Source organism: Dromaius novaehollandiae, chromosome 3, assembly GCF_036370855.1.
Source record: "Dromaius novaehollandiae isolate bDroNov1 chromosome 3, bDroNov1.hap1, whole genome shotgun sequence".
NCBI classification, from domain to species: Eukaryota; Metazoa; Chordata; class Aves; order Casuariiformes; family Dromaiidae; genus Dromaius; species Dromaius novaehollandiae.
Window position 1 is genome coordinate 87,284,214 of NC_088100.1, and position 15,635 is coordinate 87,299,848.

The 15,635-nt window shown below is 38.8% G+C and overlaps 1 protein-coding gene across 3 annotated transcripts in view; it reads right to left on the reverse strand.

Annotated features, from left to right (window-relative positions):
• Window positions 1–15,635, reverse strand: part of PLD5 (phospholipase D family member 5) — a 192,567-nt gene that overhangs the window by 25,739 nt on the left and 151,193 nt on the right. For all 3 annotated transcript variants that reach the window (XM_064509376.1, XM_026102629.2, XM_026102633.2), the window contains exon 6: window positions 822–1,019. In XM_064509376.1, the coding sequence (XP_064365446.1) occupies window positions 822–1,019 (198 nt within the window). The remainder of the gene's footprint in view (window positions 1–821; window positions 1,020–15,635) is intronic.

Consider the following 15,635-nt stretch of genomic DNA (forward strand, 5'->3'; position numbering starts at 1 on the left):
CAACGTCACAGAAATCAGAATGAAAAAATATACGGTGATTTGTTTCTTCTGCACGATAGGAAAAGACAACACATTTTTTAAAACTTTCAGTTATCAACTTCCCCACAAAAGTATACCTATTGAAATGACTGTTTCCCCAGACAACAGAACAATTTGATTTTTCAGCAGCGTGAGACTTTCCATCAAGTTCTGTCTTGTGTAAGTGACAACTCTAGCAGCCTTATCTCTGTACCCGAGTTTCCAGTCCCTTGCATGATTCACAATCTTAATAGCTTCTTTTGGCTAAGTACCTAGCAGTGATGTGAATCTTCTTCAGTTAGGGCCAGTTTAGAGAAATGCTTAAGTACAGGCTTAATTTACACCATATATGTTTGTATTAATAAGTAATTCCTATCAGTAGTCCTGTTATTTTGTAATGTGTTTATGTGCCTTCCTGAACACAGATTCTCTCAGCAGCTCAAAAAGAAAAAGGAGGAGCATTAAAAAAAAGAGAATACAGGCTATAAAAACAAAGGTATTCAGTGTAGTAATAAACTTCCTTTTCACCAGCCAGTATCTGTCAGGGAGAACACAGCATTCTGATGGAATTTATGCACCAAACTATGAATATCTCCATATGAGTAAAGAGACATCTGAATTTTTCATATATGCTACTAACATCTACCTAACCCACTGCTCTGTTATTCAAAACAGACAATATTAGGAGAGTAAGCAGATGTGTTACATTTCCAGGTCCTCCAAAAACTCTGCTGTGTTAAATAAGATTCCTCCTTTCCCTCCCTCCCTGCAAACAAGGCGAGATGCTCTTTTTCAGGACTTACCGACACAAAAGCTTCTGATTTTGTCTCATTCAGCTGCAGTGTCAGTTTATTTTGTGTATCATACACGCCGTATAGTCTCTTAGACCAACTCGGAGGTATTTTATTCTTGTATTTTAATGAACTGTACAAGGCAAATATCCTTTGTAAATCCAGGACCAGGCAGCTACAGTTGTAGACGATGATGCCAAGTTCCTTCATCTGTGAAATTAAAGTTTGTATTGTTAGCAGTATTTTTTGCTGATATATCTGTGGACACATGCAGCAGGTGCATAAACAGTATCTGAAGGGTAACTTCTAAAAGTTTACCTTGTGCTTAGAGGTATTATTATCAACTACAAGTACATTCTTAACAATATTATTTTAAAGGCAAGCACACGAGCCAGATCTTCAAAGTAGGCAAACCTATAACAGGGCGTATGTGTTCAGTCTATCTCCTCAGAACGACATGTCCTGACAGGAGACAACACACCCTTATAGAAACAACATAGATGTGATAGCTGTTTGTCAGAGGCACCATTTTTGTTGTAGGTGTTGCCTGAGATTTACTACTCTTAGCTGGGGTGGGGTTTTAAAATCTTGTTTACAGTAAGAGCGTCCACTTGGCTTGGTGGCATGACTGCATGCAGTGCTATCAGTGACAGCTTCCCACTTCAGAAGCAAATTGTGTTCAGTAAGTTCTGGGAAAGTTGAAAGAAATGGACTCTCTTCTAGGAAATCACAGTATCTCTCTGCTGGAGAGGGAATATGATGCTCCAGCTTCAGATAGAAAGATGGAAAAACTAGACATTTCTTAGTAGATAAATTTACCGTAGCATTGAAAACAGCATGGTCCAGTATATAGTGCACCCAAGGAGGAGACAAAAACATTCTGTTCTTAACTCTGCTATTGCTGTGGTATGGTACCTCAACTAGGGTACCTCAAATTTCTAGGCCTCAGTTTCCTCACATGTAAAAATGGAGATAATGATATTCTTCTGTGAAAAGCACTTTGTAAGCATTGCTGTTCTCACATATAAAGAATGAGGAGAAATAGCCCAAGTAAATGTATATATTACAGTATGGTGAATGCTTTAACTTTTTATGGACACACAGTCTTGCCACTGCATTTAACTAAAAGCATGTCTTCTATCTTAAATCCCAATTTGGCAGAGATTTCCCTTATCACACATCTCAGTGCTTATGCTGTTGATATATTTTCATTTAAAAATATATTGCCTGGATTCTATAATCAAAGTGTGCCAGCACTCACAACTGTCCTTCCCTTCCTTTACTTTATAATGGCTCAGGAAAGCATCACTGTGAGCACAGATGCTATTGACCACTCATTATCTGCATTTCACACTAGTTCAGACATCTGCAAAAATAAAGTGAGAAGAAAATCTGCAGGTATCTGTTGGAAAACAACATGCAGGATAAATATTTAAAGGATCCCTACTGTTTTTCTGTAAGCAATTCTGTTGCTCACGTGTCTCAGAGGACCTAGCACAATGGAGAAAATCAGGACCATATGAACTCTCCAGCCTGCTCATCCTTTCAGTGACTCCTTAGAATTCCCTTTGATTTTTCCCCTTAGATAGGCTCTCCAGTCATGTCGGGTAGTTTTTGGAAGGAATGCATCTTTTTTTTAAAGCCCAAGGGAACACTGTTGTCTTAGAGCTTGTTCCTGCACAGTTTTTCCCTGACTGCGGATGAGAAACTCTGTGCAAGAATGGGGAGAGGAAGGGAAGTGCAGGATAGAACTGAACCTTCGTTCTTGCTTTATGGTGGGTTAGAGGAAACAACAAATCCCAGTACTCCATTGGTAAAGAAACTTGGTAAGTGACAGTTCCCTCAGGTCCTTGAGTTGGAAATACCACATACATCAGAATACACAACCATGAACAATCTCATTCCCAAAATAATTTACTAAACTGTTTCAACCACAGGTATGTTAGCTAATAATCTTAAGGCTTCTATCAGAAAATTTCTGCAAGCTTGTTTAACTTAATTTGGAAAAAAGATGGAATTCCTCCATTAGTCTGCACAATCTGTAATTTGTGGATAGTTGGAAAATACTGCTTACTGCACTGCAGCCTTTCATTTTATGGATAAGCCAATAAATATGTTTCTGTAATAAATGTAACTTATTCTGAGCTGTGTGCAGCAACCCAAACATTTTGTTTAGAATAATGTTTTTTTCCTGGGTGCTGGTATTTTTGAGGACTCTCCTGTATTTAGTTTTAGGCTGTCCCTATCCTCTATGCACCTGTTTATCTCCAAATATTTTAAACTATACATTTTCTCTGTTTTCACTGTGTGTTGCCAGTGCTGCTCTCTTAATTGCAGGCATGCCATTGCAAAGGACTTACTAATGGTATTCTGCAACATGCATCTGCATAATGTGGTTTAATCAGTTTTTCATGGCTGTTAGTAGATTCTGACATAATTACGTGGTTACAGTTTTCTTTTCATTTATCAGTCCTTTATTACTATTCCACTCTATTCCTTCCATTAAAAGTAAAGATAAAACAGTGTCCTGACAGCGCACCAGAGCCTGCTGGGCTTGTATCTGTGAGAACAGCCCCCCTCTGAAGAGGAATGCTTGCAGCGTGTCGCCTTCCTGCCTATGAACTAAGAGATTGCCCTTCTGTGCAAGTGCTTCCTCGTAAGGAGGAAGCCTGTGGCACTAATAACCTTTTAAGTGCAATTTTTACAGATCCCCACATAGTCTAATTGTAAAATGAAACATTAGCTATTGCCTGACCACCAGGCTTTCTCCATAAACAAAAGTCTGTGCAGGGACCTGTCACTTCTCCCTGGGGGCTGCCAGCACTTCCCACGGGAACAGGCAGGCAGCAGGAGCCAGCGTGGTGCCCTGCAAAGGCCCACAAATGCCCCAGTCATCCCCATCGGACTCAAATTGCAATCTGGAACGAAGCCATTTCCAGAGATTTATTTACAGCGCAGAAAGGAACGCTGGCTTCCCATGGTGGTGTGTCTTGCAGTTGGCTTCTCTGGATGCAAGCACTGATCAAAGCTTTTCCTGCTTCTGAAGCCCTGATATAAGCTCTCTCCTATGTGCATTCTCTGGTACATGATACAGACTAGTTTCCTCTCTGGGAAAACACATTTATCCTCTTTACCTAGCTGCCTATTTTCATTACGCTTTTATGAACTTAAGTTCAAATTTGCTTGAACCTGGAAAGTAGATTCAGAGTTACTGGAGGAAGGCAGACAGTGACTCACATGCTTACGGCACAGACCTCATTTCCTTAGGAAACCAGATTAGACATCAGTCTGTTACCTCATTATGGTCTGGTTTAAGTAAAAGTCACCTTGAAATGAAAACAATACAAACAATGCGTACTTGTATGCAATAAACTATCAGCCTCCTACTTCCTTGCAAAACAACTCTGGTAGGTTTGGAGACCAAAACATTTTTCTGTTTCAGAAGCATCTTCCCCACTGAGCCTATTTTTATTCCCCTACTCCGAGGTGAGGAGAGAATGCTCTTTTTTCCAATTAATTACAAAGTCCATCATTCTGAAGTCCTTTCAGAGAGTGGGCAGCAAGGATGTTCTAGTGACAGATTTAGTATGAAGCGGTATGTCATCTAGATAAGGGAAAAGACTTTCTCTTCAATTCAAGAGCTGCTGTTATTAGACTTTTTTTTTAAACAGTTTCAGAGGAGAGGCAAAAAAGTAGATTTATATTGAAAGAATCGAAATCTGAGTATTGCTCCCTGATTTGCAATGACTGAAACCTGCAGCTAAGTATCATCTAAGATACCTGTCATAGTAAAATCCTTTAGGGCAAGAGCTTTTAAGGCAAGGAAAGTATTTCTTCATACTGTGTTTTAAAAGTGACTTATGCAGTAATGAAAATATCATGGAAAAAGAGTGAAGAAGGTCTCAAAGAAGACATGAAAACTTTAATAAAACTAAGGAAGAATATATCTGAAATGAAAGTGAGAGCCGCAAATGTGACTGCTGCACAATGGAACTGGAATATTCCTGCTGGCAACAGGAATGGTTTTCTGGATAGAAAATTTCATGTCCTGTCATGAACAGTTTATTTTCCCCCTCTATGTGAAGAGCCAGCATCAGTGTTCTTTTCAAAGAATAGAAAACATGGGAGCTTTTTGCCTTATTCTTTGCAGAGCCATTTACATTTGTGGAAAGTAGCTATCGATGGCTATCAAATCGACCTTTGTCTTTCTTGCCAGTAACTGCTTTCTTAAACCACCAGAGAAGTAAATGATTACTTAAGACCCAGGAAATGGTCCACTGTACAAAGATAAATGATGTTTGAACTATAGAAATCAGTTAAACTACAAAAAATAATAAATATAACCTAGATAGGAAGATACTGATTTTTACAATGAGGAGGAATTCCTTACTAGACTTGAAAAAGAGTAAGATTTTGCTAACAGAAATTTCTGCTAATTTTCTCTGATACATTAGTAGGCATCACACAAGCAATGAGAAAAACAAGAACCTAAACAATACGGGTTGTCAACGCATAACATCATAAATTTCATAAACTGAGAAATAATATTGCTAAGACTTTTCAAGTATATTTAGCCCATGGGTTAGAGAGTTGTATGTTATGTCCTTATCCTGCACTTTACAGACTAGGAAGTGCCTCTCATATTTGCCTTTAGATTCACTCTTAACAAATAACCCCACTGTGTAGGCAAGGTACTACTTGACCTACATAAGAGCAGCACAATCTGGCTCATCTGGCTTATTTCTCAGTGCATTTACCTTCACCCAAAAACACTGCTTATTGCCTAAGGTCAAAGGTTAATTTTCCATCATTTTAGTTTTAAGTGACTTGAAAATAGCTGTCTGGCAGGCAGAATTTCTACTGAACTAGGAAAAAAAATCTCTTCTACTTGACATCAGAATACATTCTCAACCTGTGCTGAGAACTTGATCCCATCACTGAAAATTGAAAACTATCATTCAAGCCACAGTGCTGAAGATAAACCCGAACATGTGACCAGAGAGAGGTCATGCATTCGATACATAGTGCACATAGCACTTGCACTGAATGTCACTTAAGCACCCAAAGATAATCAGCATACAGCCAAGATGCACTTTCAGTAAAAGAAGAAAGGGAACGACTGGACTGACCATGTTCCATTGGAACTGATCAATCACATTTGGCTTGGCAGCCACTATCAGTCCAGGGTTCTTTAATTCTCACCCTTAGAAACAACTTTTGATAGATTGCAGTATGTGGTTCGTGCAGAATAAAAGTCCCAAGGAAGTTACAACTTAGTACGTTTTTATTACCTAGTAGTAAAAAGCTGCCACAATAAGGAAGAACAAATATTCTAAGGGTTGGTAGTTTTTTGTTGTATTTTGTTTTCTGCTAGTCCATAGGTCAAGAACAAGAAAAGTGCACGGTGATCCTCTACTGATTTCCGATTCACCTTAGATTCAGTAGATAGACCCACCATTATTTTGCATAGCACTATGATCTTAAGAGAACTATGCTGAACAAAAGTAAGATTGAGCATTTAATTTCTGCTGAAAGATATTGCCAGAGAGATGCAATGCAAGCTAGACATGCATACAGAAGTGGGGCTTGCTTTCTGTAAAATGGCATGGTTTGAAGAGAACTTTGTGGGGAGGAGGTAGCCATCTATCTTCAAAACAGAAACAGCAATCCCTAGTGTCCTTACTATATTAGAAAATAACCCCATCACCTGACTTTATTTTTCCAACCATCTGCTCTACTAATATGGAAAACTCCACACAAAACAAATGTATTTGTATAAGTGTTTTAAACCATGGAGTACTCTGTGCTGATGTTCACGCAGAACCTAACAGAGCATTAAGAGTACAAGCTCGAGCTTGATTACTGCTGTTGGTGGTGCTCACTAATAAAGCAAGCGTGATGCATCACTGCTGTCAGAGCAAGCCAGAAGGCAGAAGTGAATCAGTTAAAAATTCCTTGCTCTGTACTCTTATCAGCATAATTGATATCACTTGGCATAATCACAGCCTAATTTATCATTTACAAATGACTTTTCAGTTTACAGTTTCATTACCCCCTCAAAGCAAGCACAAGTGTTACCTCAATTTTCTCTTCAGGGGAAAAGCAAACTTGGAATTGCAAGGAACCATTTCCCAAGATCATGTTTGATTTATCTCTTGTTTTACTGTAGGAAATCAAATTACTGTGAATTCTAATTTGATTCTGTTTCTTTTTTCAAACACAGTTTCTGTTCCTTATATCAAAGAAAAGGGCTGCCTGCGAAGACAAGGAACATGCAGTGCTGGCCTCCATTTCACTGCTAGCAAGCCCCATCGCATTTCCAGTACCAGTTTCACTTATGTGACATTAAACAAAACACTGTATCAGTGCAATGGCAAAAGAAACTAAAAAGTGATCTGAAGGAGCCTGTTGGCTTCTGGAAAGGCCTGCAATCTCCCTCACCACAGGCAAGCGCAGACATCTCACTGGCTGCTCATTCTGCCTCTCCTGCGTTGGAGCCTGGCACACCGGGCTGCCTGCCTGACCTTACCTCCTCCTCCTCTTCAACTGGAGCCCACAGCACGAGCTCTTAGCATTGGTTTTCCTCATCCTAAATAAAGCTGCAAGGGGCAGCCTCCACACGTCTTCTGCTGTACAACACAGAGACAAACATGCAAAAGGGCTGACTTCAGAATACAGGTTATATTTATGTATAAAGCCTTGTTCTCAAAGTGCCCAGTTTGGGGCTTTTGCATTTGTAGTCTTCAGGGAAATGCAACAGCACATAGTTGACTAGTTGGATGCATTATTTGTAACCTTACCAATACACACAGTGGCTTTTCCTCTTAAAAAACGAGTAGGGATTGGGGCCAGAGTGGCAGTTCCCCAGCGTGCGGTGGACATAGACTGGGGCAGTCACACTGCACGTGATCTATTGCTCTAACCATTCAGCCTTGCCAGACTACCTGTTGGACTTGTTAGAAACCCGTACTCTTCTCTTGATGTAAGCAGAGCGCCAAAGGCTCTGATTAATTTTTTATTGAATCTTGATTAAATAAAGTGTGCAGGGCCTCAAGGTAGGCTAGGAGTCCAACCAGCTTAGATAGGTATAGTGATTAAACAACATATGACACAGGCAGCCCCAAAACGACAGCTAAGCTACGTGAAAATCTGTTTTAGAAATCCATACTTGCTCTTTGTTTCTATTATTTTGAGTAGCCACCTTAAAAATTTGAGGGGTTTCTGGCTGCTTCTATATGGAAGCAAACTGTCCTGTAAAGATGTGGTCCTAGTATATTTTTCTAGGAAGAGATCTTGGAATTAAATTAGTACATCGTATTTGTGCCTCCTGACCCTAACAGTAAAACTTGGTAACACACCAATTCATGCTTTGCTAGTTCCCTGTTTCTGCTAAAGTGCTACGTTACATGTGGAACACACAATGTCATTTGGGTGATCCAACAGGCCTCTTTGTACGTAGTGAAATAGTGGATTCAGCAGAGGTGTCAGCTAGCCACTAACTGGCTGCTACTCCACAAACAAATAGCAGGAATGTATGTTATGGCTAAATAATCATGGGAAGTAGGAGAATTATTACATTTATTGCATAAGGTTATGACCTGGGTGTTTTTCTGTATTGCAGCAAATACTATTCTTGTTTATGGAAAAGTTGTTTTCAGTTTCTAAATAATGTTGGAACAGCCCTTGTGCAAGAAACACAAGTACTGCACGCAAAAGATGCCAGAGATCAAATATGCTAATAAAAGTCAGTAGTGTCCACTTACGTATCCCCTACATAAATTAACTTTGAACAGAATGAAGAAAAAGAAACATATAAAACAAGTGTGACACAACTTTAAGGCCTGGTGCCGTTTCCATCTGCAGTATTGGATAACATCCACTTTACCTTTACAGGAAGAGGAAAGAAATATCTGTAAAGATATCTGATATGTTACTCCAATTCAGCATTAAATTCACTTTTAGTCTTAAAACTGGAAGATAACATTTCTCTCTCACATAATTCCTATTTAAACTAAGTATTTTGTTGTGGCGCATATGGACTTCAAGTTAATAGTCACAAAAGTCACAAGTCGCAAAGACAATAAAAGACATTTTCAGTATATTACCTTAATAAGTAGAACGCACATCTAGGTATATATATATGTTCATGGAGTATATACATGGTGTATGTATGTTCCGTACTTATGGAGCAGAGCTACATACAAAATGACTAGCTACATAACCATACAAATTTACCATACCATGAGATTTGAAGGAGCTGCCTAATAAATCATTACACTGATTACAAAAATGTGACTGTCCATTAGAGTAACTCTCATTACTTCTGAAATTCTCTGGAGATACATCTCGCATTTCTGTTTGCATATGCTGCCTGCTTAATACACCTTTCTCAAGCAATAATAAATAATTTGTCCTGGGCAGTTCCATACAAACATCAGTGATTTCACTGTTTTGGTGACTGTCATTTACTTAGAAAAGTTATGAAAGGCAACTGCATGATGACTTCCAAACCAGGCCTTGATGTTTATGAAGACAATATCAAAACCTGAAAAGGTTTGGAGATGCCATTAATTCTGCACATTGATATGGAAGGAACATTTTGTCGGAATCTATTTTGTTCTGCTTGATGACTTATGTATATAGAAAATGAGTTTTTATACTGAACTGCAGACTTATTATTCCTTTCATAGAGTGATTGAAATGATTGTCCTTCCTTGCCCTGACTCATGGAGATTTATGGCATTTTATTTCTGCCTGATTTACTACATCTTTTGCACAGGACAATACCAAATCCAGTTTTCCCTGTAAGAATTCCACTGTTACAGTGGGAGGCTACTGGGTTGCTGCATTTGGGAGCCTTGTTGGAGCTGAGGCAGTTTTGAATTAAGATTTCTATCTAGAAGGGAACTATGATCTGTGCAATGTCAAAGTGCATATGTAGGGGAAATCATTGACACCTACTGGGAATACACTTTCATGATTATTTTAATGCTATTATTTTAATTGTTTAGTTGAACAAGATGGGGTATGCTAATACCTAAATCCCTTCGAGAGGAATCTGCCTCCGTTCATTAACACTGCTGACCAAGATTAGTTGCTAGCAAGTTCTTGTGGGAGATGACAGAATAGACTGTGGTGCATTAGCTCCTCCCTGCAGAGGTCCATCCGGGTGTTAAGAGCAAGTTCTCTTTCTGTGCAACATAAATCACGTTCTTGGGAAAGCAGTGGATTTACTGCCTTTCTTACATCCATGTAAGATCACTTATTATTCAAGACTACCACCACCTGTTGAGCTTGATACTGCCACCACTGGATCAGAGTGCATGGCCTGTGTGGGTATGTAGGACAATCAGAATGATTGTAATAGCCCATGGTGGTCTTAAGACCTATGACTCCACAGGCATGCCCACCCCTCATCACTCAACTCCAGCAGCAGCTTCACGCAAGCCTGCCACTGGCCTAGAGAGCAGCAGTGGCATGGCTACACAGATGAGTGCAATCCTGCTGCCCCCACTCACACAGCATGTCTGCAAGCCAGCTCCAGTTCAGAAACCATAAAACTGTTTTAGTGCAGCACCTGCATTAGTATGCATTGCATATCAGCAGGTCTTACTATTTTAGGGCTTCTTAATTAACACAACACAAAGGAGACTACAGCACTTCCACTCTAAATGTGTTTGGTCAGAGGACTTACAAATACAGATTTGAGCACTCTGTTCTTCTGTTCACTGCAGACATACCTTACAGAATTTTGCCCGGAAATCATTCTCATCACTGTGGCTGATGCCACTGACTTTTTTTTAAGGCAAGAATACTGCCAAGTGCAGTATTTATGCTGCAGTTTCTGGGAGATTCTCAAAAACAGTTTCTACTCATTTCAGTAGCTTATCTCTTAGGCTACTAAGCCTTATTTCTACAGTATGGACTCCTACAAACTCTTCTCACCAGTGATATCTGGTAACCACACTGCCTGCCTGTTTGCTTCAAGACACCAGTGTTTAAAGCCTTCTCTAATTTTGCACACATTTATCTGGATGATTTTGTATTTTATGTGCTACAGTGTACAATGTATGTTCTGCCACTTAATTCCTGCATGTCTCCAGTTCCCTAAACAGATCAAGAACCCATCCAAAGCTTGAGTCTGACAATCTTAACACACAGATGCTATTTGTCAAGTATCTAAGGGACCACCCTCATGGTGGACCAGAACCAGAGATACTCTCTTTGCAACATCCTTTATGACACTTAATTATTTGAAGCGGTAGCGATGACATGGACAAGTATTAAAAGCAAGTAAATGATTATAAGGTTATTTTTCTTGAAGAAAGAATCTTTCCCTTTTTCATCGGACTGTGGAGATCCAACCACATTAATATCTTATGCTGTTTTGGAAAGAAATAAGCTTATATGTTCAAACTGGATATTTCATCATTTTATTCTGCAGGTTCATGATTTAATGATTTACACAATTTATTATTGATTACTCCAGTGGTAGGTAAACCTGTTCTAAACCTGTTCTACAAAACTCTCACAACACATGGAAAAAAACCTGTGATGAGAAGAAAATAGGCATCTAATTTCACAGGTCAGAGATGGAGCAGTGAGCATACTCCTACAGTCAACTGCAATCAGATAAAAATATGCAGCAAGCTATGTTTTGTCCTCCCTTACACTGAATGTGAACACATGATGTAGATGAAGCATGTGAGAATGGCACACAGCAGTAGGATAAGAGAGAAAGGGCTGTGATAAATGGGAATGCCTAGTGCCTTGCAAATGGGAATGGGCTCTGCATCTGTAGAAATCAGCAAAGCTGGGGAGGCATGAGAAGTCTTTTTGGCTCCAAAAGCAAGGAAAATATACAGTTTCATACAGTCTTCACTCCCTTCTTCACAAAACCATAAACCCCACAGGAGTAAAGAAGAACTGAGACTGCTGCCAGGCAGTAACAGAGATGCATGCAAGACAAGTGCAGCAGCCACGTTACTGCTGTTCCTCTCTAGCTTTAACTATCCCTCCCCACCCACTAGCAATGCTAGTAAGAGGCAAAACATCAGAGGGACTTCACTGAGATTCCTTTGTAAATACTGGATGGTCGGATAATAGATTTTAAGAAGAATAAGCTTAATAGGCAATGCTGACTGTCCTGATTTACAGGATATAACACAGGAAAAGCGTGGCCTATCTCAGTTAAAAGAATAAAACATCAGACTTCCAAAAATACAACCCCCTACAGCATGATAAATGGATACTGTGAATTCTGCACATTTCCAAGAGTAACATCCATCCTCCTACCCCCTGCCCCCCACCAAAGAAACAAAAGAAAAGAAAAAGCTACTATTTTGGAGAAGGGTAAGAGTCATCACACTGTTCTAGCTCTGGTCAAAGATGGACACCCTGGCCACAAGCACTCAGTGAAAATAATAAATGTATTTTCAAGTCTGTCTTTTGAGAAAGGAGCTATAACATCACAGTGGAGTTCTGACAGTCTAACCCGTTTTCTACATGGCAAGAAAAACCCCCACAAAAATGGTATTTAATTGTCCATACAGCTCTGTAACATCTACTGAGATACTGTTTGAATATTTTGATTCACTCATCTATGCTTGAAGATTAGGGCTCCATCTTTATGTTATAAAGTTGGGTAGTTCTGAAAATAATCCTGTTGAAATCAATAAGATTAGCAGCATGAGCATTTTCAGGATTGTATCATATAGCTAATAATATACCACAGCTTCCTAGAAGTAGATATTCATTTTCTATAATATAGAAGTAATATTATTTAACACAGAAATACGAATTTGAATACAATACAAAGGCATTCTGTTGCATGCTTCAGTAGTTTCAGTGTAAGTGCTAAAGTTTATCCATCTGACCTCGCTTGAACCTTGCTGGACGACCAAGCTGAAACAGCCTCGTTTCATGTTATAGGACACTTAAGATTGTGCTCAGTTTACTAATAGTGGTATGCTACTGAACAGTCTGGGACAGGAAGAAAATTAAGCAAATTATTGCTTAATGTGGTAACGACTGGCAACAGTCTAAAATGCACATTAGGGATATAACTGCAGTTCATACTAGAACAACATTATATCAAAAGGAAACTCTCAGTATAACTTTTGCTTAAGTGAAAAAGTGTAATTCTACTAAATGTCAAATAGTCTTATCTCAAAAGGGCCAGATGCACAATTTCATAACTTCAAGAGGCTCATTTAGGTAAAAAAAGTTCAAAAAAAAAAGAATGATTGATTATAGTGTGCTTTTCACTCTATGCAGTTCTGTAAAGATAAGATGCAACTGTCATTAACAGAAAGTGCAAATGTACAGATCCTGTCTCAGTGATCAGCTTGGAGAGGTGGTTCCACTACAGCAAGATTTCTGGAAAACTGGAAACAAATGGGATGATCATGATGTGTTTAAGCTGTATAGCAGCCCAGTGTTTATGACACATTGTTTTTATGGGAGGATAATTTAGATCACACAAATAAATAGAAAACACAGTTTTCAGGATATAGATTAAGGAAAGGGTTTATTCACCGTTGTCAGAAAAAAGGGAGGACAAAAAGAGAACCATGGATCATATTTGCTCCAGGCAGCACTCCAGAGCTTCCTGAATTTTGGGAAAGTTTTGATTCAGATCTGTAATCCCAGAAATGGGGGCTGAAAGAAGAAGGAATATTCTGACTGGTATTGCTCACCAAGTGCTGCCTTTGGGCTGTGACAAAAATACTCCTCCACATGCATCTTCTTAATATTTGATATGAGACTTTTGAGTAAAGAGCTATGTGGATTGCTTCCCACAGATACTACCTTCTCTGATACACCTACAGTCCCAAACTGCCCTTTTAGATGCAGCTATCAATACCTGGAGGTATCACGCTTATCTCCCAATTTTTATCATCTTGAAGAGAGCAGGAAGAAGAAGAGATTAGGTTTTATCAGAGTCTACCTGTCACTGGTACTTTGAGACAAGAGGAGGACAGGGCGGTAGAGAAGAATTCTACCTACTGCTTTTGTCTACTTTTTGTGACGTTAGAAGCAGGAGAGCCTGGACAACTAAATTAAAAGCCCCAGGATCTCTCAATCCGATTCTGACCTGTCTCTAGTGCTAACAGTGCAGCCAAGCAGCAACACTCCAAGTAGTCCTGGAGCCTTTCTGCTGCAAGCTCTAGTACAGATGAGTCCAAAAAACATAATAAAAATAATGCATATCAAACATAATGAAATTTTAATTCATATTAAAGCAAAGAAAATATTGTTTAACTGTTTTTACTTAAAATCTGCATGCACAAAAAGTATGTATCTTTTGACAGAGCAGGGGTTTATTGCTCTAATAATTGAAATGTTCTTAATTTCAGAAAATTAAGAATCCAAAGCTTCATAGTCCAATATACTTTCACTCCAAGTATGCAGTAGATTGTTCACGTTTATCTTTAAAAAAAGCATAATTTTGCTTATCTACTCTATCTACAGAGGCTTAATAAACATTTTCAGATTAATAGAAACTCATAGCTATATAACATCACACGGCTCATTTCACTGTAGATTCATCAGATTCAACAATTTAATTAACAAAATAAATATCAGATGACTTTCTTCTTATTCTTTATATTTAAATGTAACTGATAATTCCTAATTGCTATAACTTGCATATACTGTAAGAATCAATCCTAAAGAGATGTAAAGTATAATTTATGCAATTAAAATAAAATAAAATAAAAAATGGTCCATAGGAGTTTCTCATTCATGCATTGTCACAGATCTTACCCCCCTAAAGTATTTTCGCCCTCATATATAGATATATTTATATATATATATATATATTATATATATATATAATTATATATATATATTTATTTATATATATATATATTTAAATATATATATATAGATATTTAAATATCTTAGGTGTATTAAGTAAAAAACTAACTCCTAAGATAAAACACTTCACTGGTTCCCACCTCATATTGTTGGGACAATTTGTCAAATTTTCTAATTAATTTATGTAGATACAATCAGCAGCTCCTAACTTGTAACTACATGAGGGTGAGTGGAGGATGGAGAAGAAACTGCCTGAAAAGGATATATTAGTGCTTAGCAGTCCTGCCAGATACCTACCCATCACAGGAGACATTTTAAAAAGTGCCCTAAGGCACTGCTGAGAGGCAGTGAGAACAAAACATTGATCCTATGCAACAGAGGTGATTAGATTAACTTTTGTTATTCAAAACACTGCCTGACCTCAATTCATGAAAGAAGCAAGGTCAAAGAACTGCTACACATAAGACCAAGCCTCATTTACCAAGAATTAATACTTCTTCATAAATTTACTGGTGATCACAATGAGTCTTATTTTTTCAGTCCTCCTTCTGACGGATTTTTAAGATGAAGGGAAATCAAATGCCCTTCTGAAATCTTTCTTTGTACTGGCGACAGATAATACAAGGAATCCAACAGGGATGCAGAGTAAGTGGGGGTGGGGAAGACAGCAAAGCCTTAGGGTTGCTTTCTGTTCTTCATAACATGGGTTAACACATATTTCTCTAAAAGCCGCCACCACCTCTGGCAGGCTCTGGGTCCCAGGGATCCCTCCTGCCCGGCCTCTGGAGCCCAGTCCAGTGCCCCTTGGGACCCAGGGTCTCTCCAACCTGACTGATGGATGTGGCTGCTGTTTTGTTTGTCACTGCAACCCTACGGCAAAGCTGAGCAGGTATCCCAGAGACACAGACACACACACTTTATCTGTATTTATGTTTTACTCACATAAAACATAAGTACAGGTAGCCAAGTCTCCTTCCTCCTCTCCAGCTAGCAGAGGACCCTCTC